The sequence below is a fragment of the Hyla sarda genome, chromosome 4, assembly GCF_029499605.1.
Source record: "Hyla sarda isolate aHylSar1 chromosome 4, aHylSar1.hap1, whole genome shotgun sequence".
In the NCBI taxonomy this organism is placed as follows: Eukaryota; Metazoa; Chordata; class Amphibia; order Anura; family Hylidae; genus Hyla; species Hyla sarda.
Window position 1 is genome coordinate 197,874,390 of NC_079192.1, and position 22,359 is coordinate 197,896,748.

Genomic DNA, 22,359 nt, shown 5'->3' on the forward strand with positions numbered 1-22,359 from the left:
GACTGCCATGCCCCCTCCATTCACATCTATGGGAGGAGGCATGTTGGCTATGTACTAGCCGTCACGCCCCCGTCCCATAGACATGAATGGAGGTGGAGTGGCATGATGTCACTAACAAGGAAGCTGCAAGATGTCCCCTCAAAATTACTCATCACACAGCCATTAATGTCTAAACCTTGGCAACAAAAGTGAGTGCACCCCTAAGTTGAAGTGTACAAAATGGGCCCAGAGTGTCAATATTTTGTGTGGCCACCATTATTTTTTTAGCACTGCCTTAAGCCTCTTGGACATGGAGATCACCAGAGCTTTACAGGTTGCCACTGGAATCCTGTTCCACTCCTCCATGATGACATCACGGAGCTGGTGGATGTTAGAGACTTTGTGCCCTTCACCATCCTTTTGAGGATGCCACACAGATGCTCAGTAGGGTTTAGATCTTGTGACTTGCTTGGCCAGTCCATCACATTTACCCTCAGCTTCTTTAGAAAGGCAGTGGTTGTCTTGTAGATGTGTTTGGGGTTATGTTGAAATACTGCCCTGCAGCCCAGTCTCCGAGGGGAGGGGATCATGCTCTGCTTCAGTATGTCACAGTACATGTTGCCATTCATGGCAGTCTTGTCTTTGTACTCCTCACATTACATAGTTACATAGTTACATAGTTAGTACGGTCGAAAAAAGACATATGTCCATCAAGTTCAACCAGGGAATTAAGGGGCAGGGGTGTGGCGCGATATTGGGGAAAGGATGGGATTTTATATTTCTTCATAAGCATTAATGTTATTTTGTTCCAGGAATGTATCTAATCCTGTTTTAAAGCTGTTAATTTTTCCTGCTGTGACCAGTTCCTGAGGTAGACTGTTCCATAATTTCACAGTTCTCATGGTAAAGAAGGCGTGTCGCCCCTTGAGACTAAACTTTTTCTTCTCCAGACGGAGGGAGTGCCCCCTCATCCTTTGGGGGGGGGGGGGGTCTTCAGCAAACTGCTTGTCTTCAGCAAACTGTTTTTGGGTTTCCTGTGTTTCATCTTTATAAAAGGGCTTCTGTCTGGGACAACAGCCATGCAGACCAATTTGATGCAGCATATGGTGTGAAAACAGGCTGACCTCCACCCCTTCAACCTCTGCAGCAATACTTGCAGTACCAATACAGCTATTTCCTAAAGGCAACCTTTGGATATGACGTTGAGCATGTGTACCCGACCCCTTTGGTCAACCATGGTGAGGCCTGTTCTGAGAGGATCCTGTGAAACCGCTATATGGTCTTGTCCACCATGCTGCAGCTCAGTTTCAGGGTCTTAGCAATCTTCCTATAGCCAAGACCATCTGCATGTAGAGCAACAATTCTATTTTTCAGATCCTCAGAAAGTTCTTTGTGCCATGTTGAACTTTGAGTGACCAGTATTAGAGAGAGTGAGAATGATAACACCAAATTTAATACAACTGATCCCCATTCACACCTGAGACCTTGTAACACTAAAGAGTCACATGACATTGGGTAGGGGAAGTGGTTATTTGGACCCAATTTGGACATTTCCATTTAGGGATGTACTCACTTTTGTTGCCAAAGTTTAGCCATTGATGGCTGTGTGTTGAGGGTGTACTGGCACTTATGTGAGATATTGTATATAATTTTTTTTTCTTCTGACAACTCTCTAATTAGATTATGGATACTTTATAGTATTTTATCTATAATGTATTTATTGTTTTTATATAGCCTCTAACATTCTAATATTAAAAAAGAAATATAAATTGAGGAATATAAGATAAGCAATAAGTTACATATAAATGGCATAATAATAGATTGGCAGAGAAACAATTAACAAGCATGGATTTTATGACAAACAGTGGCTGAGGCCCTTTGCTTACTGTTTTTTTTTACTCGCGCATGCTCGCACATACTCCATTTTTAGTTTTAAGGCTTTTAAAAATTCAAAAGACATGTAGACCTTGTTGTATGCCTATCTTGCTCCATCTGCTCTTATACTGATAGGTAGTTGTATATGTTTTTAATATACCTGATTGCTTTATGTGAAATATTAGAAACAGGTTGCATAAATAATTCAAAATTAAGAAGAGGAATCTGGCTAGGTTTACCATGTCTCCAGGAGCTATAGAGGGAGGTTATGATTTTGTATATACATTTTGCCTGGAGCCTTGAGTTTTGATACTGGATGGCTACCACTGATATTGACGGGTATATAGAGGTGGTTGTATATGTTTCCTAAAATGCCTGATGATGGCTTTATGGGCTGAAACATGTTGCATGATCAGACGAACAATAAGGAAAGGACTCTCATTGCAGGATCTTCTTTTCAGCTCCTAGGCGACCCACATCTCTCATGGATTCCTAAGTTATTCTTGCTCTAGCCTTGTCCTGTCTATACAATACTGCTATTGTCCATCTCATTCCCTGGCCTGGAAGATTGTGAATGCCATCAGGACGTGCTGCAGTGGATCTTGCTATTCTACTACAGTGATCAGTAGAGTTGTGTCTATACTGGTAAAACTCTAGAAGTAAGTGCATATTTCTCACAATCCTGCTGGAAGACCATTGCAAACCCCACCACTATTGCACTAGGCTGCATCACTCTTGTTTTGTGTATTTTTTCTTAAATAAAAAAATTTAAAAAAAGGAAAAATCTTGAATTACAATTTCTCACTGTTTTATGTATTAGGCTCCTATGCAGACATACAGTATTTTATTCCACGTTTACAGAGTGAAACAAACACTGTTCTAGCTCAAGAGGAAGTAAAAGGCAACACAGTCTATAGGGAATGAATATAACACTATTCTCTGAAACAGTAGAGACACAAAACAGCCATATGTTTTTAATCGAAAATAGTTGCTTTTTTTATGCATTCTTGATTGCTTGCAAAAGAGACTATACCCTTTAAAGACATACAGAATTTACTTTACCTATGCCTTAACAGTTTCAATGCCTTAAGTTAATAATTTAGGTGCCAAAAAAATACCATCAGGAAAGCTTGTCATTTTTTGTAGGCATTTTAAAGGGGCAGATTTATCAAAACGAATGCAAAGTAAAAGTTGTCCAGTTGCCCATAGCAGCCAATCAGATCACTTCTTTCATTTTGCAGAGGCCTTGTTAAAAATGAAAGAAGCAAGTTAATTGGTTGCTATGGGCAACTGGGCAACTTTTCTTTTGGAGAGGTTTTGATAAATCTTCCCCTTCATGTTCTCAGAATGAACAGGTTTCTGTAGAAACATACATAAAAACATAGACTGTGTCGACAGATAAGAACCATTTGGCCCATCTAGTCTGCCCAATATTCTGAATCCTATCAATAGTCCCTGGCCCTATCTTATATGAAGGATAGCCTTATGTATATCCCATGCATGCTTAAACTCCTTCACTGTATTTGGAGCTACCACTTCTGTAGGAAGGCTATTCCATGCATCCACTACTCTCTCAGTAAAGTAATACTTCCCAATCAGAGTACTGGCTCTTTTGCATCCATATCCCATGTGGACGTTTCTGGGAGGGGTTAGAACTCTGTAATGTTATTATGGCTATTTATACTTGTTTGCTGTCACCACTGCACTGATGTCCACAGTTCTGACACTGGTGTGTTTATTCAGATATACAGTATATCATTTATCGTTTCTTATATGCATTGGGATGACCTGGAACTTAGTATTTTAGAGAAAAATTTCATTTGCCCATACACACTACCATCTACTGCTTGTTGCAGAGCTATACCTGTGGGTCAGAGGCTGATTCACATTTTCTGAGAAATACCGAATGGGCATGGCCAGCCCGAATGCCCTAATCTATGCAGTCACACATAGTCAAACAATATCTAGATTACATACTTAGACTTTTTTGGTTGTCTTCACCACAACACTATCTATAAAGTACCCGCACTTTGTGGACAGTATCAGGAATCAATATGACCACAAGTGATCTTGTTAATGTTCTGTGTGTCTGGAAAATCAGCATATTACAAAAATGTTTCTTCCTCCCCAGCGGGTGTGCCCGAACCAGGAAAGTTGTCCGTGGGATTAGTAGCCTGTACATACATCTGGATATCCTCAGGGTTTCGAGGGGGTGTTTGTTGTCTGCAACAAGAAACAAGTAATATGTTAGATATTATTGCATCACATTATGTGTAGTAGTTTGCTATGGAGACCCAAGCTTACAGGAATTAATTAACCTCTAACATACTTAAACTGGTTCTGTTAGCTCAATGTCTCATACTAAAGAAGTATCATGCCCAAAAACTTATTCCCTATCAGCAGCATATGGGAAAGTTTTAGATTGCGGGGTGTTTGACCTCTGGGACCCCCCTGTGATCTTCTGTACGGGGCCCCGGCTCTACCTGGGAACGGAGCATCACAACCCCTACACAAACCAGCACCCAAGCCACCCCGCGAAAATAGCCGGATGGCTCTCCCATAGAGATATATGCCCCATTCCTGGAGAGAGCTGGAGCCCCACGCAGGAGATCGCAGGGGGATCCCAGCGGTCGCACCCACCACGATCTAAAACGTTTTTGGACATGATATATCTTTTTAAGCTGCAGACTGTGTTGGATAGATCAACCTACAATCCAGCAACACTATGGCCTTCATTTACTAAGTTAAAACCAACCAGTTTTTGTGCACCAGGAAAATCCGACAAACTCGACATTGCACTATGAAAAGCTAAAAAAAAGGACATGGTCTGTAGCAAAGGGGGCATGGCTGGTACAAAAAGGGGTGTGGTTTCTCAACCTGACCTATTTACTATTGAATTCACAGAAAATCCTGTGGATAAATGGCTGGAAATTTCCACCTAGAAAAAGCTGGTCAGAAAATGTTCCCGACTTTTCCTCATAGTAAATAGAGAGGAATCCTGCAAGTCTGAAACAACATTTCCCACTAGTAAAAACCCTACACTCTTAGTAAATGAGGCCCAATATTTTAATCAAATAACAACACCTAACCTACAAAAGATTGACATTGCAATATTGTCAATATCAAACCTTTATTGAAAAATGGTACAAGACAAATGGTGACGGCCGTCAAGGCCCCTCCCATAGACCTGAATGGAGGGGGTGTAGCGAGACGTCATGTCTTCAGTCCCGGAAACACAGAGGTTTCTGAGACTAGAGCAGCAGCTCCACATAGAATACGGGGTCCTAGCGGCGCCCCCCCCCCACAATCAGACATCTTATCCGCAATCCTTTGGATAGGAGATAAGATGTCTTTGGCCGGAATACCCCTTTAAGGTCAGTGCCAAGGCATCTTCCTGGACACTCTTAGCCATGGATAAAAGATGATCTTTTAAGGCATCCAATTGCAACATACTACAACAGTTGTATGTTTAGTCATCTGTCCAACACTGCCTTAGCTTAATAGGTGAAACTGACCTAGCACACCTTATAAGAGTATGTCCACATGGGCATGTTACCCGCAGGTTTCCTGTGGCGTGTTTTCAATTACGGAATATCCAATTGAGGTCAAAGTAATCTGCTATAGATTTCAGTTAGTGGAGATTCCACTGTGCAAAATCTGCAGTGGGAAACTTGTGGGGAACACGCCCATGTGAGCGTACCCTTAAGGAGTCTGATTCATTAGAAACGAAACAAGTAGGTAAATGTTGTATACAAGAAAAATATTGGTATATCAATATGCAAACAAAAAGAAATACATAATAATGTATTACAATATATAATAAATAACTTAAAGGAAATCGGTCATCAATGTCACCTGCACTAACCTGTATATACAGACAGGTAGTGCAGGTGACACTGATGTCCGATTTCCTTTAAATGGGCACTGTCAGATACAAAAACTTTTGATATGTTGTAAAGCATGTATAACCAATAGGTTTTGCAATTGCTTTCATTAGAAAATTTTCAGTATTTCATACTGAAAAAGCCAGTCAAACAACTTCCCCCCTGCCTGCTTGGACACATACTAGTCCTGCTGTGTCCATGCATCATCACCTATGTCATGGACACACTTCCTTGATTAACAGCTGGGAGCGCAGGGCTCACAGCTGGAGGAAAAATCTTCTCACTGTCAGCTTGTGTCCCGCTACTGTCAGTGAGGACAAGCTGGGAGATGTAGTTTTGCTAATGCTAGGGGAGATGTGAGCAGACAGCATACAGAGGGAGGGGGCGGAGACCTGCACAATATAAGGTGCATACAGTGAGGCGCCATTTATAAAAGAAAAAAGAGCGCTAAAACCAAACTCAGTTCTGCCCACAAAGGGGCATTGCAGATAAAATAACATATCATTTTAGAATTGCATATCAAGATCTCTTTCCAAAAAAGACATATAAAACAATGCGGTTTAAAATTAATTAAAGAATGATATATAAAGTGTGTAGGTTTGTATAGTCTTTTAAGCGTTTATATATTACAGTGTAATAGCTCAAGAATCGGGGCTGGACTATGTATTGACCAAGACGAGGCTTGGAGTCGGATGTGTACGTCGTAAGTTGTACTGACACGCTTGTTCATTCACAAATTAGGGCGACCAATCAGCAAGAAGCTGCTCCTGACGTCACTAGTGCCAGCAGCCATTGGGAGGTGCTCCCGGCTGGCGAACGTGCGTCGTAATACTAGCTATTTTCTTTGTAGGTACGGCGATCAATCACTATGAAGTTCGGGGCAAGGCGACCAATCGGAATCACTTCCATAATGTCTGTAGAGAATAATGCGAACAGTGATGAAAATGTTGGCATATAGTCTCCTAAGTGGTGCGTAGTTCAAAAATATCCAGAGAAGGGTTGTTAAGCCGATCAAATTTACACCGGATTTTCAGGCTCTTTTCTGTGTAGAGCTCGTATGTATATGCAGCCAACCAAATCCACTCATGTCGTAGTGCGGCGTGGCGGGAGACGCTATGTTGTTGATAACTTTTTTTCACGTTAGATCGGTGGTTATTAAGTTTCGTACTGAGCATTTGCGTAGTCCTACCGACATATTGAGTGCCGCAGGTGCATTCCAATAGGTATATGACAAATTCAGTCTTGCATGTCATTAAGGTTTTGATTTTATATGTTTCACCTGTGGTCTTGGAGGTGAACACTTTGCAGCGATTTTTTATGCTAAGGCAGAATTTACAGTTTGCAGTGCCGCATCGGAAGGAACCTGTAATAGTATTGGTTGTTAGTGTAGATTTCTTTGTATTCCTTAGCTTACTCAGGGCCAACATATTCTTCAGAGATTTATTTCTTCTGAAGGTTATTTGTGGGCGTGTAGGTAAGATATCTTTTAGGAATGGATCTAAAAGTAGTACATTCCAATGTGATTGTAATATCTGTTTAATGCTCCTGTGGTCAGTAGAGTAGGTAGTTAAATTTTATTGCAGCTAGTATGAACTCCTGTTGTTCAATGGGCAACCAACAGATGTCCATTGAACAACAGGAGTTCATACTAGCTGCAATAAAATTCATACTGGAACATAATTTCTTCAAATTTAACGGGACTATTTACCAACAAAACTGTAGTACAGCGATGGGCTCGAGATTCGCACCCAGTCTAGCAAATCTTTTTATGGGGCCATTCGAGGAGAAATACATCTATGAGCACCCCCTTTTCCAACATTGCATAGTTTACAAGAGATAGATTGATGATATATTCATCGTGTGGGACAGCAATTCAACTGAGCTCACAGAATTCATCTCCTGCTTAAACCAGAATCCTTGCAATGTTCATTTCACTTACACACATTACGCAAATAATGCGGAATTTCTCGATGTAATTGTCTCACATGACAATCGGGGACACATCAAGACAAAAAGCCGTTTTTTTTAAAGCCGTGGACGGAAACAGTTATCTCAATTTCAAAAGCTACCATTCGGATAAGTGGACAAAGAACATTCCCTTCGGGCAATATAAAAGAATTCGCCGGAACTGTACAACGGACAAGGATTTCAGGGAACAAAGTAAAATCTTGGATAATAGGTTTAAGGAAAGGGCTATCCAAAATCTCTGATCAAGAATAGCAAGCTGCGAGCAAGTCGCCTGGACCAGAAAACCTGCCTTCAGCCTAAAGCCACCAATCCAACGAATATAACTGAAAATAAAACCTACTCATACAATTTTTTAACTACCTACTCTACTGATCACAGGAGCATTAAACAGATATTACAATCACATTGGAATGTACTACTTTTAGATCCATTCCTAAAAGATATCTTACCTACACGCCCACAAATAACCTTCAGAAGAAATCAATCTCTGAAGAATATGTTGGCCCAGAGTAAGCTAAGCAATACAAAGAAATTTACACTAACAACCGATACTATTACAGGTTCCTTCCGATGCGGCACTGCAAACTGTAAATGCTGCCTTAGCATAAAAAAATCGCTGCAAAGTGTTCACCTCCAAGACCACAGGTGAAACATATAAAATCAAAACCTTAATGACATGCAAGACTGAATTTGTCATATACCTATTTGAATGCATCTACGGCACTCCATATGTTGGTAGGACTACGCTAATGCTCAGTACGAGACTTAATAACCACCGTGAAAAAAGGTTATCAACAACATAGTGTCTCCCGCCATGCCGCACTACGACATGAATGCAAGTTTTCCGATTTTTCAGTAGTTCCTATTGAGCATATTCCTGTGACCAGCCATCGTCGCTACATGCAGCTATGTAGAAGGGAGAATATTAAATCCATTAGGTTTAAATGACTATATTGAGCATATTGAGATTTAATCTACCTAAGAGAGAATAAATATCCTCAACCCACAATTCCCTGAAGAACTCCGGCCAGTGATTGAATGTCACTTAAAAGAGCTGTGGTTTGATTGGGCTAAATAGCCTCTGAAGTATTGGACATGTACGTCGGTATTTTTTCATCAGCTGGCTGTAGCATTTTTCCATCTATGTATTTCCTTTTTATAAGGTTCAATCAAATCGATTCTGATTGGTCACCATATTGAGAGTGGCACAGTGATTGGTCGCCGGACTTACAAAATACCCAGCGGGAACTACTATTACTATATAAAACCATGTATTCTCCCATTAAAAAAGTGATACAGATACCGGCTTTCCACAGATTGGCCATTGGCCTGAACCAATGACATATACTTAGGATTTGATTGGCTGCGTATACATACGAGCTCTACACAGAAAAGAGCCTGAAAATCCGGCGTAAATATGATTGGCTTAACAACCCTTCTCTGGATATTTTTGAACTACGCACCACTTAGGAGACTATATGCCGACATTTCCATCACTGCTCGCGTTATTCTCTATAGACATTATAGAAGTGATTCCGATTGGTCGCCTTGCCCCGAACTTCATAGTGATTGGTCGCTGTACCTACAAAGAAAATAGCTACTATTGCGAAGCACATTCGCCCAGCCAAGAGCACCTCCTATTGGCTGCTGGCACCAGTGACATCAGGAGCGGCTTCTAGCTGATTGGTCGCCGAAATTTGTGAATGAACAAGCGTGTCAGTACGAGTTACGACGTATACATCCGACTCCAAGCCTCGTCTTGGTCAATACATAGTCCAGCCCCGATTCTTGAGCTATTACACTGTAATACATAAACTCTTAAAAGACTATACAAACCTACACACTTTATATATCATTCTTTAATGAATTTTAAACCGCATTGTTTTATATGTCTTTTCTGGAAATATTTTCAAGAGATCTTGATATGCAATTCTAACATTATATGTTATTTTATCTGCAACACCCCTTTTGGTTTTAGCGCTCTTTTTTCTTTTATAAATGGCGCCTCACTGTATGCACCTTATATTGTAATTTCTGCAATTGAGAAAGGGGGAACTTACCCTCGAAACGCGTTTTGCATGTCTACATCTCAGTTTATGTAACAATAAATGAGATTTTATTTATAAGACCGAACCTTCATTCCGATCTCCACAAGGCAGCGCCACCGCAGACCATTTCTTTTTTTGCATGTTTTGCACTATTCTCAAGATTTCTGCCGGCCTCATACCGAGCATCTGGCTGGACCCTGCAGGCTGCAGCCCGAGATCATCTGACCCCATATGGAGGGGTGATATGCACATATCAAGCCATACCCCAGGTGAGTACCACTAGCATTGGGGTTGTGGACCGAGACTATCCCACTGAATCACGCGAGGCGCTATCCTCTCCCTTTCTTTTTCTCCTCTCTACATTCCATCTGACCGAGGTATGTGCTTTATTCATCTTGCTATATGGAATCACCTGCATCTTACACTATGAATGTCACGATGCCGGCTGGCAGGTAGTGGATCCTCTGTGCCAGAGAGGGATTGGCGTGGACCGTGCTAGTGGATCGGTTCTAAGTCACTACTGGTTTTCACCAGAGCCCGCCGCAAAGCGGGATGGTCTTGCTGCGGCGGTAGTGACCAGGTCGTATCCACTAGCAACGGCTCAACCTCTCTGGCTGCTGAAGATAGGCGCGGTACAAGGGAGTAGACAGAAGCAAGGTCGGACGTAGCAGAAGGTCGGGGCAGGCAGCAAGGATCGTAGTCAGGGGCAACGGCAGGAGGTCTGGAACACAGGCTAGGAACACACAAGGAAACGCTTTCACTGGCACGATGGCAACAAGATCCGGCGAGGGAGTGAAGGGGAAGTGAGGTGATATAGGGAAGTGCACAGGTGTTAACACTAATTGGAACCACTGCGCCAATCAGCAGCGCAGTGGCCCTTTAAATCGCAAAGACCCGGCGCGCGCGCGCCCTAGGGAGCGGGGCCGCGCGCGCCGGGACAGGACTGACGGAGAGCGAGTCAGGTACGGGAGCCGGGGTGCGCATCGCGAGCGGGCGCTACCCGCATCGCGAATCGCATCCCGGCTGGAGGCGGTATCGCAGCGCCCCGGGTCAGTGGAACTGACCGGAGCGCTGCAGTGAGGAGAGTGTAGCGAGCGCTCCGGGGAGGAGCGGGGACCCGGAGCGCTCGGCGTAACAATGAATATGTGAACTATGAAGTTTATAGAATTAATTAGATAACATTGGAAGTATCTCTCGAGTTATTGGTGTCAGAAGATCATTTCCATATATTTCCTTGTGTCTGCTGATTATATGCCTTGATAATTGTGTTGGATTATACTGCTGAGGGGGTCCGTAGAGCCCGACTATCAAGGACTTTTTTTCTACTATTGTTCATTTAGTGTGCGCGAATAGTAACTACTGTGGATGATACAGACAGAAAAGAACTATTTAACTTTAACTGTAAAGCATACAGCAACTTATAAGTACTGGAAGGATTAAGATTTTTAATAGAAGTAATTTACAAATCTGTTTAACTTTCTGGCACCAGTGTATTTGAAAAAAAAAATGTTTTCCACTGGAGTACCCCTATAAATCCAAATTTAGTTTACAGATAATACATATAATAAGTCCACCTACCTTCTTCGATTGCAACATACAACAAGGACGATTACTACAACCAGGGAGATTATGGTCACCAAGGTGCCTGTTGCTAACAAAAAAGAAGCACATATTATGAACTGTTTTTATAGTTTATCCTCTAACGGGTATACAGAAAGATCTGCTTTTCCTACCTATTGTCACCGTTTCATGTTTCTGCCAAGTACTTGGTTCTGTAGCTGCAAAATAAGATACAACAATATAGTGGTTTCTGATACAAGTGAACTGTCATTACATATAAATAAGAACCTTTAGTAAAAATAAAAAATAAAAAGCATGAACTACTATCTATATTAATGAGATCTTTATACATACAATTGAGTAAGTTTGGGTATCACATATAAAAGGGTTCTAACAAAAAGTGTCATTGTTAATAGCAGCCAGTCCGATCACATATTAATATATATATATATATAAATTAGGGGTGTGAATCGCCAAGAATTTGGCGATTCGGTTCGAATCGCGATACCAGTGTGGCGATTCGATATATCGCGATATATCGCGATACCGTCTAGGTGACGATACATCGCGATATATCGCCCACCTGGGAGCATTCATAGATTCTTACATCCCTAATATATATACACACACATACATATACATACAGTGGGGATCAAAAGTTTGGGCACCCCAGGTAAAAATTTGTATTAGTGTGCATAAAGAAGCCAAGGAAAGATGTCCAAAAGGCATCACATTACAGATTAGACATTCTTACAATATGTCAGCAAAAGTTAGATTTTATTTCCATCATTTACACTTTCAAAATAACAGAAAACAAAAAAATGGCGTCTGCAAAAGTTTGGGCACCCTGCAGAATTTATAGCATGCACTGCCCCCTTTGCAAAGCTGAGACCTGCCAGTGTCATGGATTGTTCTCAATCATCATCTGGGAAGACCAGGTGAGGTCAATCTCAAAGTTTTAAATGCCCAGACTCATCTGACCTTGCCCCAACAATCAGCACCATGGTTTCTTCTAAGCAGTTGTCTAGAAATCTGAAACTGAAAATAGTTGATGCTCACAAAGCTGGAGAAGGCTATAAGAAGATAGCAAAACGTTTTCAGATGTCAATATCCTCTGTTCGGAATGTAATTAAGAAATGGCATTCATCAGGAACAGCGGAAGTTAAAGCAAGATCTGGAAGACCAAGAAAAATATCAGACAGAACAGCTCGCAGGATTGTGAGAAAAACAATTCAAAAACCCCGTTTGACTGCATAATCCCTCCAGAAAGATCTGGCAGACACTGGAGTTGTGGTACACTATTCCACTATAAAGAGATACTTGTACAAATATGGTCTTCATGGAAGAGTCATCAGAAGAAAACCTCTTCTACGTTCTCACCACAAAAATCAGCGTTTTAACTTTGCAAATGAACATATAGACAAGCCTGATGCATTTTGGAAAGAAGTTCTGTGGACCGATGACGTTAAAATTTAACTTTTTGGCTGGAATGAGCAAAAGTACGTTTGGAGAAGAAGGGAACAGAATTTAATGAAAAGAACTTCTGTCCAACTGTTAAGCATGGGGGTGGATCAATCATGCTTTGGGGTTGTATTGCAGCCAGTGGCACAGGGAACATCTCACGAGTAGAAGAAAAAATGGATTCAATAACATTTCAGCAAATTTTGGATGCTAACTTGATGCCATCTGTGAAAAAGGTGAAGTTAAAGAGAGGATGGCTTCTACAAATGGATAATGATCCTAAACACACCTCGAAATCCATGGGGATTACATCAAGAGGCGTAAACTGATGGTTTTGCCATGGCCTTCAAAATCTCCTGACCTCAACATAATTGAAAATCTATGGATAGACCTTAAAAGAGCAGTGCGTGACAGACAGCCCAGAAATCTCAAAGAACTGGAAGACTTTTGTAAGGAAGAATGGGCAAAGATACCTCAAACAAGAATTGAAAGACTCTTGGCTGGCTACAAAAAAGCGTTTACAAGCTGTGATACTTGCCAAAGGGGGCAGTACAAGATATTAACTCTGCAGGGTGCCCACACTTTTGCAGACACCATTTTTTTGTTTTCTGTTATTTTGAAAGTGTAAATGATGGAAATAAAATCTAACTTTTGTTGGCATATTATAAGAATGTCTAATCTGTAATTTGATGCCTTTTGGAGATTTTTCCATCTTTCCTTGGCTTCTTTATGCACCTTAATATAAATTTTTACCTTGGGTACCCAAACTTTTGATCCCCACTGTATATATTATGTAATGTAATTGCTATAAGCATTATGGACACTATTTGTTATAACAGGTTTTACGCATAAGGGTCTTTGGTTCTGGTTACATGCACACAAGGCCTTTTTTTCTTGAATTTATGTGTTTATTAGAGCATGCAGTGCTTTAGTAGTGTTTGTGGCATATGTTTTATCTATTTACTTTAAAGGGGTACTCCGATGGAAAATATTATTATTTTTAATCAACTGGTGCCAGAAAGGTAAACAGATTTGTAAATTACTTCTATTTAAATATCAGCTGCTGTATACTACAAAGGAAGTTCTTTTCTTTTTGAATTTATTTTCTGTCTGACCACAGTGCTCTCTGCTGAAACCTCTGTCCATGTCAGGAACTGTCCAGAGCAAGAGCAAATCCCCATAGCAAACCTCTCTTGCTCTGGACAGTTCCTGACACAGACAGAGGTGTCAGCAGAGAGCACTGTGGTCAGACAGAAAGGAAATTCCCAAAGAAAATAACTTTCTAAAATCAACCATAGTTACGGTAGTTATCAGCATACAGCAGCTTATAAATACTGGAAGGATTAAGATTTTTAAATAGAAGTAATTTACAAAACTGCTTAACTTTCTGGTACCAGTTGATTTAAAAAAAAAAATTGTTTTCCACCAGAGTACCCCTTTGAGGACGAAACAACAATGTCTTCATGTACATAGCAGATTGATATGAGATCTGACATTAGATGTATTTAGGCTTTTTTTTTTTAAAAGAATTAAAACACATAAAAAAAAAGACTAAATCTAAAACCAACAACATCACTACTGCTCCTACTGGTCATTGCATTGTACTGTACTAGTTTAATTTCAAGTTTGTTTGTTTTTTGCTGACTCTCATTATGTCTGTGGCATTTTCTTCATTGCTGACTGCATCGGATGGCTTTCATAGTATAAGTGGATGGGCCCAGCCAATCAGTCTTCTGACATGTTCTATTGCCATCTCAAAAACACTATAGACCTTTTACATGGGCAGATTATGGCCCATTACTTGCAGTCACTGACTGTATATTTTCATTTGCTTGTGCGGTCATTTACTTCCATTACTGTTTACTGCTGACAAATGATTTTTTGTGGCTATAGAAACAATGAATGTCTGACTGCTGAATCTTATATACATGACAGTAATAAAGAATAAACTTTCTTAGGAATGTTAGTTCAGCTGATCATCTCTTTATAAATAAGGGGGGGGAGATTTATCAGAACCTGTTGAAAAGTTGCTGAGTTGCCCATAGCAACCAATCAGATCGCTTCTTTTTTATTTTTCAAAAATGAAAAGTGATCTGATTGGTTGCTATGGGCAACTCCGCAACTTTTCCTCTGGACGGGTTTTTATAAATCTTCTGCGAGTTCTATATTTATGGGATATCATAACACTATAAGATAACTGCCGAATATCAAGAATAGTCAGTTATTGTTGGGCAAAATTGAGATTATTGAGCAATATTTTTAATTTGTCCTTTTATAAACTAACCTGAATAGTTTATATCTTGCACAGAAGTTATGAAATTAGTGACAGTGCTTTGTTTCACTGTTACAGTATAACCAGTATATTCCTCTTGTTCAGTTGTCGCCCTCCTAGTCTCTTTAGGTAATATAGTTTGTGTAGAAAACTGCAGTCCTGAAAAAATATTAATAGATTTATATTTACACGTGTCATACCTGAAGCTGAAGGGTTGTAGGATTAAAGCACATATATTTTTTAACTTATTAACCTTATCAATTCCTTATGTGGTGAGCTGGGATGTTGCAATAGTGTAGCAGGGTCTGGTGGTATTAACCCTGTGGGGTAAGGTGTTATTAACCCCTTATTATTCGTGACGCCAGTATGTGGTTCTTCCGTTATGGTAACTGATGTCAACCAACCAAATAACTGTCTTCAATAAAGGAATGTCCACAGCAGGAGTTATGCAAGAACTGGATTTTTTTACTTGTAATTCTTAAGAAACAGTCTTTACAGTTATGCCGTTTCTCTAGAGGCAACCGAAACACAGGATACCTCGCAGGCTTGCTGGGACTTGTAGTATTGAGAATATATATGCAGGCCACTGTGCTACTAATATTATTCTTGAGTTGAGTAGTAGTCACTAGAATTGTAGATAGAGCTTGATAGCTCACGTTTTGAAGTGGCGGCAGGTTCTTTAGGCATTTGCCTAGCTCAGATGAATTTAGATAGTACAGGTATTGTGCTTTCTTATGAATCCAGTAATCAAGAGAGCAAGTTTAGAGACTACAGCCCCTTATATACTAAGAAGGCTGGACTAAAATCTATTGGTTGCTAAGCCTGTGGTTCCTGTGCCCATGGAACTCTGGGTATGTCACATGACAGTGTTTCACATGACTAACCTCTATACATTTGTACAACCATTATGTATAATGAACAATATTTACACAATATATACAATGCATTTATATGCGACAATAGAAGATGAGCAAGGGGGTGAACCCTGCAGGAGAGCCCTATGGACTGCAGGGACTCTTCCTGAGGGGACTTAGGGAGTGTACAGGACCATGTCCTATACCAGGACACCACACTTAGGTAAGCCCACATGGGAAGGAATTGCTTCAGGTTTAGGTGATGATTTGTGCATGTAAAATCTGCACCAGAATACAGTACTAAGCAGATAGACAAAATTTCACAAATATTATTCACATGCTGTGGAAATTGACAAAATGTCAATTTTTGTTGAGGATTTTACCATCCATACAAGAAAACAGTCTGTGAAACATAGATTTTGTAGCTGATTTGTCTGTGGCATAAAGAATATATATTCAAGTTTATAGTGTCCCACAATAACACACGTTTTGTATTAAGTTTGTTTAACACTTTTTATTATTTTACAGGAGTCAGGCTCTCTCTCACAGCCCATCATCGGCAGGTCGTTTTGCCGAAGCGATGACAGACCCTGGGGTTGATCCCGCTCTCGTATTTCATCGGTCTTCCCTGCAATATTTTATCCAGGTCAACCAGGTCATTTTTATTTTCTATTTTTCCTTTCATTATTTCCATTTTTCATTTTCTTTTAATTTATCATTATGTTCTCTTATTCCTATTCTTTTTACTTGATATCCAGGAATGTCACTGTCCAACATTAATGTATTGGTCATTGTATATGTTTTATTTAACAAATAATCATGTTTGTTTTATTGATGCCATTCCATGTTTTATATACTACTCTTTTTCCTCCCTCCTTTTTCACCATGATGACATCACTTTTTTTGTGGTTACAGTATATAACCTGGACTTTGGAGCTATCTTGTCGTTTCTATTAGGCTACTGAGGAAAAGGCCCATGGCCTTGAAAAGTGTCTTGCTTGATTTATTATTCCATAACCACCATTATAAATGACTTTTGCTTCAACTTAATTTTGAAAGTGCTGTAAACCCCTAAATTTGGTACCACTCAACTACACGCGCTTACGTCTTACCCCTGACACGAGGATGCCACCGCAGACCATCTCACCATCCTTATCAACGATTACTATCACCATCATCCTGCTTTCCATAGGTCAGATGCAGATCCGTGCCAGCCTGTATATCATCTGCCGGCCTGTGCACCATCTGCTATAATGTTCATCTTACAGCCCATCCATCCAAGTGCAGCAAGCGCAGAGAACAGCGATCCCGACGTGTGCTCACAGGCTAATCACATCAGAACATTTTAGGACTAACAGTTAACGCGACCACAACCCAAAGGCCGGATGCAGCCCCGTGCCAACCTGTGAGCACAAAGTCATCTTTAAAGGGGTACTCCGCTGCCACAGCGTTCGAAACATTAAGTTCCGAATGCTGGGTGCGGGCTGCGGGGTTCGTGACATCACAGTCAGACCCCCTCAATGCAAGTCTGCCCCCCCAAATAATTATCAGCCCAGCGCTGTGCTGTCCCCATCAGGGTAAATACTCACATATCACCCGCAAGCACTGCCCTCCTCGTCCTCCTGTTTGTTGCGGCCACCGGCACTGACACTCTATACTGTGCGGTATTCCTATGCCCGGGCTGCAAAAAATAAACAAAATAAACTTTAACTCACCTTCCCCCATTGGTCCGGTACCGGCCTCACCTGCTTCCTGGGGACGGGAACGTCGGACAGCCGGCAGCCTATCACCGGCCGAGGTGAAACATCACTGCTGCCGGTGAAAGGTGACGGCTGTCCGACGTTCCCGTCCCCAGCGTAAGGCTGACGTGCGTTAAAGTTTATTTTGTTTACCTTTTGCAGCCCGGGCATAGGGATACTGCACAGTATAGAGTGTCAGCGCTGGCGGCCGCAACAAACAGGAGGACGAGGAGGGAAGCGCTTGCGGGTGATATGTGAGTATTTACCCCCATGGGGACAGCGCAGCACTGGGCTGATGATTCATTTGGGGGGGGGGAGGAGGAAATACCGTTACAAAAAAAACGTATTACACACATTTGGTCATACCGCCCAGCCCTAACCCCAAAATACCACTTCACCAGCATAAAACATATGCCACAGAGCAGTACAAAATACCTCTCCAGCAGTTGCAAATACTATCATGCAGAATCACTGGAAACAGTAGTGTCTCCATTCCCACCCCTCTTAAATGAGTAGCTGTACTGTCTCCATTACCACCCATCCCCCTTGCAGCAGTATTGTCCCATTACCCACCCTCCCCTACTGGCAGCAACACTGTCCCCATTACCCACCCCTCCTTCATTGCCAGCAATACTGCCCCCCACTGGCAGCTGCACTTTTCCCATTTGAACCCTTCCCCCCTGGCAGAACCAGTGCACCATGTCATCACAGGTCATTTACCATTTCTAATCTTGGGAACTGCCCTGATAATGTAGAGCTATTATTATCAGAGTGGTTTCTGCTATGGTATCCCTGCTGTGTGCAGTAACAGTTGAAACTGGAGCTCCTCCATGGATCTGGTTCACCGGGCTAAAGTCCTGGATCCCTGATAATCTTCTTATTTTAGCTTCCACGTTTGATATATGAAACATTGTTTATAAACAGAGTTATGCTTTAAATACATACATGCATACAAGGCCAAGACAGTTAACAAAAAAACCCAAAAAATTATATATATATATATATATATATATATATATATATATATATATATATAAAAATAAATAAATATATATACACACACACACACACTACATTCGTAACCACCAGTTGTTTCCAATCACTTGGGCATAGTATATTAACAACTAACCTGGAGAGCGTGTTCTTCCTGGAGCAGTGCTATCATTTGTAGTGGAAAGCCAGATCCCAGGTGTATGGGCAGGAAGTTGTGTTGTTTGTGTAACTTTTTCTTGTATAGTATGCGGTTTCTCATGGATCCTTACTGTTGGTGTAGATGACAGCATATTAAATGTTTCTACGGTTGTGGAAGATGAAGTAGAAACATGACTTGAACTTGATACTAGAGAAAATGTTTTGAATATGAAATGATCAGACATGTACATCCTGACATCAATCCTTATTAATTGTGTCTACACCAATAGAACATGGTAGCTGATGCTAGTGCATTCGATACCATGCTTCTTCAGGAAACGCCAACTTGCATCTGAAGTACTTTATATTATGAATCCAAAATGGCTATTAACCCCTTAATGACCCGGGGTTTTTCCGTTTTTGCATTTTCGTTTTTTCCTCCTTACCTTTAAAAAATTATAACTCTTTAAATCTTTCACCTAAAAATCCATAGGATGGCTTATTTTTTGCGCCACCAATTCTACTTTGTAATGACGTCAGTCATTTTACCCAAAAATCTACGGCAAAACGGAAAAAAAAATCAATGTGAGACAAAATTGAAAAAAAAAACGTAACTTTTGGGGGCTTCCGTTTCTGCACAGTACATTTTTCGGTAAAAATTATACCTTCTTTTTATTCTGTAGGTTATAACAGTTAAAATGATACCCTACTTATGTAGGTTTGATTTTGTCGTACTTCTGGAAAAAATCGAAACTACATGCAGGAAAATGTATACGTTTAAAATTGTCATCTTCTGACCCCTATAACTTTTTTATTTTTCCTCGTATGGGGCGGTATGAGGGCTAATTTTTTGCACCGTGATCTGAAGTTTTTAGCGGTACCATTTTTGCATTGATAGGACTTATTGACCAAAAATGCACTATTCTGGACTTTGGAATTTTTTTAAATTAATGATATATTGTTATAATTCGGACATTTCCGCACGCGGCGATGCCACGTATGTTTATTTTTAATTACACAGTTTTTTTTATGGGAAAAGGGGGGTGATTCAAACTTTTAATAGGGGAGGGGTTAAATGATCTTTATTCACTTTTTTTTCACTTTTTTTTTTGCTGTGTTATAGCTCCCATAGGGACCCATAACACTACTCACACTGATCTTTTACATTAATCACTGGTTTCTCATAAGAAACCAGTGATCGATGATTCTGCCGCTTTACTGCTCATGCCTGGATCTCAGGCACTGAGCAGTCATTCGGCGATCGGACAGCGAGGAGGCAGGTAGGGACCCTCCAGCTGTCCTGTAAGCTGTTCTGGATGCCGCGATTTCACCGCGGCTATCCCGAACAGCTCCCTGAGCTAACCGGCATGGTTTCACTTTAATTTTAGACGCGGCGTTCAACTTTGAATGCCACGTCTAAAGGGTTAATAGCGCGCGGCAGCGCAATCAATGCCGCGCGCTATTAGCCACGGGTCCCGCCCGTTGTTAGAGGCCGGGCCCGCGTTATAGATCGGGAGCGTACTCAGGGTGTACAGGTACGTCCTGGGTCCTTAACAGGTTAATGTAATGCTGTTCAATCAAACAAATACTAAGGGAGATATATATGAAGGTTTGCTTGTATACCAATTTTTCCTATAGCGTGCAGCTATACCCTAAATCTTTTCTTAGTGGCCAGCTGTCATTTCAATAATTTTATAAAAAAAAAAAAAAAAAAAAAGGCCAAATGGGCAGTGCAAGTATCACATAAAAATAAAATGTAATATTTGCAGGACATTTACAAGTAATGTGATGTCTCAAACATTTAGGTCAGGGGTGTCAAACTCAAATTCATCAGGGGCCGCATCAGCAGTTTGGTCACCCTCAAAGGGCCGGTTGTATCTGTAGGACCCCTCCCCCCACATGCTGTATATGCCGGCGTATAAGACGACTGGGTGTATAAGACGACCCCCAACTTTTACAGTTAAAATGTAGTTTGGGATATACTCGCCATATAAGACTACCCCTCCTACCGCAATGTACAGTACCTTGTAGTTCCCCCCACATTAGGTAGGCAGCATGTTCCCCCACATTAGTAGGCAGCATGTTCCCCCACATTAGGTTGGCAGTATAGTTCCCCCACATTAGGTAGGCAGTATAGTTCCCCCCCACATTAGGTAGGCAGGATGTTCCCCCACATTAGTTGGCAGCATGTTCCCCCACATTAGGTTGGCAGTATAGTTCCCCCCACATTAGGTAGGCAGCATGTTCCCCCACATTAGTAGGCAGCATGTTCCCCCACATTAAGTTGGCAGTATAGTTCCCCCCACATTAGGTAGGCAGTATAGTTCCCCCCCACATTAGGTAGGCAGTATAGTTCCCCCCCACATTAGGTAGGCAGGATGTTCCCCCACATTAGTTGGCAGCATGTTCCCCCACATTAGGTTGGCAGTATAGTTCCCCCCACATTAGGTTGGCAGTATAGTTCCCCCACATTAGGTTGGCAGTATAGTTCCACCCACATTAGGTTGGCAGTATAGTTCCCCCCCCACATTAGGTTGGCAGTATAGTTCCCCCCACATTAGGTAGGCAGTATAGTTCCCCCCACATTAGGTAGGCAGTATAGTTCCCCCACATTAGGTAGGCAGCATGTTCCCCCACATTAGTAGGCAGCATGTTCCCCCCACATTAGTAGGCAGCATAGTTCCCCCACATTAGGTTGGCAGTATAGTTCCCCCCACATTTGGTAGGCAGTATAGTTCCCCCCACATTAGGTAGGCAGTATAGTTCCCCTCACATTAGGTAGGCAGCATGTTCCCCCACATTAGTAGGCAGCATGTTCCCCCCACATTAGGTTGGCAGTATAGTTCCCCCACATTAGGTAGGCAGTATAGTTCCCCCCACATTAGGTAGGCAGTATAGTTCCCCCCCCATTAGGTAGGCAGCATGTTCCCCCACATTAGTTGGCAGCATGTTCCCCCACATTAGTTGGCAGTATAGTTCCCCCCACATTAGGTTGGCAGCACCCCCCCCCTCCCTCTCTCCCCACAGACATACAGCCTCCAGCCATATACAGTGTATGGCTGGAGGCTGTATGTCTGTGTGCTGCCCCCACTGTGATCCGGTCACCGCTCCTCACATACCAGGTCCCGGCCGGAGAGCGTCCTCCTGCGATGATCCTGCCGTCCTCCTGGTCCTCCCACGTCTCTATGGTTGTACGCACGGGACGTCACTGACGTCCCGTGCGTACAACCATAGAGGCGGAGGACCAGGCGGACCGAAGGAGGATCGCTAGAGGGCAGACGTTGGTGAAGGCTGGTGGCCGGCGGCGGCTACGCGGGCCACACGATTCGGCCCGCGGGCCTTGTGTTTGACACCCGTGATTTAGGTGCTTTTTCTGCCATTCGGAACAATTTTAAACCTCTTTTGCAACTCTTTTTATTTAAACTTTCTATATTTATCTATTTTCTTAATTAATGTTCATAATAGTGCTGGGTGGTATATCGGTTCATACGAATACAGAAATTTTTGTGCTGCACGATATGAATTTTTCCCATACCACAATACCGGTTGGGCCCCTCCCCATCGAGAATTAATTAATTATCAGCCCAG

General features: G+C 41.7%; 1 protein-coding gene across 9 annotated transcripts in view; it reads right to left on the bottom strand.

The window, feature by feature from the left end:
- Nucleotides 1-1,616: 1,616 nt before the first annotated feature.
- Nucleotides 1,617-22,359, bottom strand: part of IL15RA (interleukin 15 receptor subunit alpha) — an 85,717-nt gene continuing 64,974 nt past the window's right edge. For 5 of the 9 annotated variants that reach the window (XM_056569338.1, XM_056569339.1, XM_056569340.1 and 2 more), the window contains 5 exons: nt 18,770-18,979; nt 15,060-15,206; nt 11,488-11,532; nt 11,333-11,405; nt 1,617-4,077 (listed from right to left, as the gene is read on the bottom strand). In XM_056569338.1, coding sequence (XP_056425313.1) covers nt 3,960-4,077; nt 11,333-11,405; nt 11,488-11,532; nt 15,060-15,206; nt 18,770-18,979 — 593 coding nt within the window. In that variant the 3' untranslated portion in view covers nt 1,617-3,959. The remainder of the gene's footprint in view (nt 4,078-11,332; nt 11,406-11,487; nt 11,533-15,059; nt 15,207-18,769; nt 18,980-22,359) is intronic. The other 4 variants (XM_056569342.1, XM_056569341.1, XM_056569347.1 and 1 more) reach the window with 4 other exon arrangements.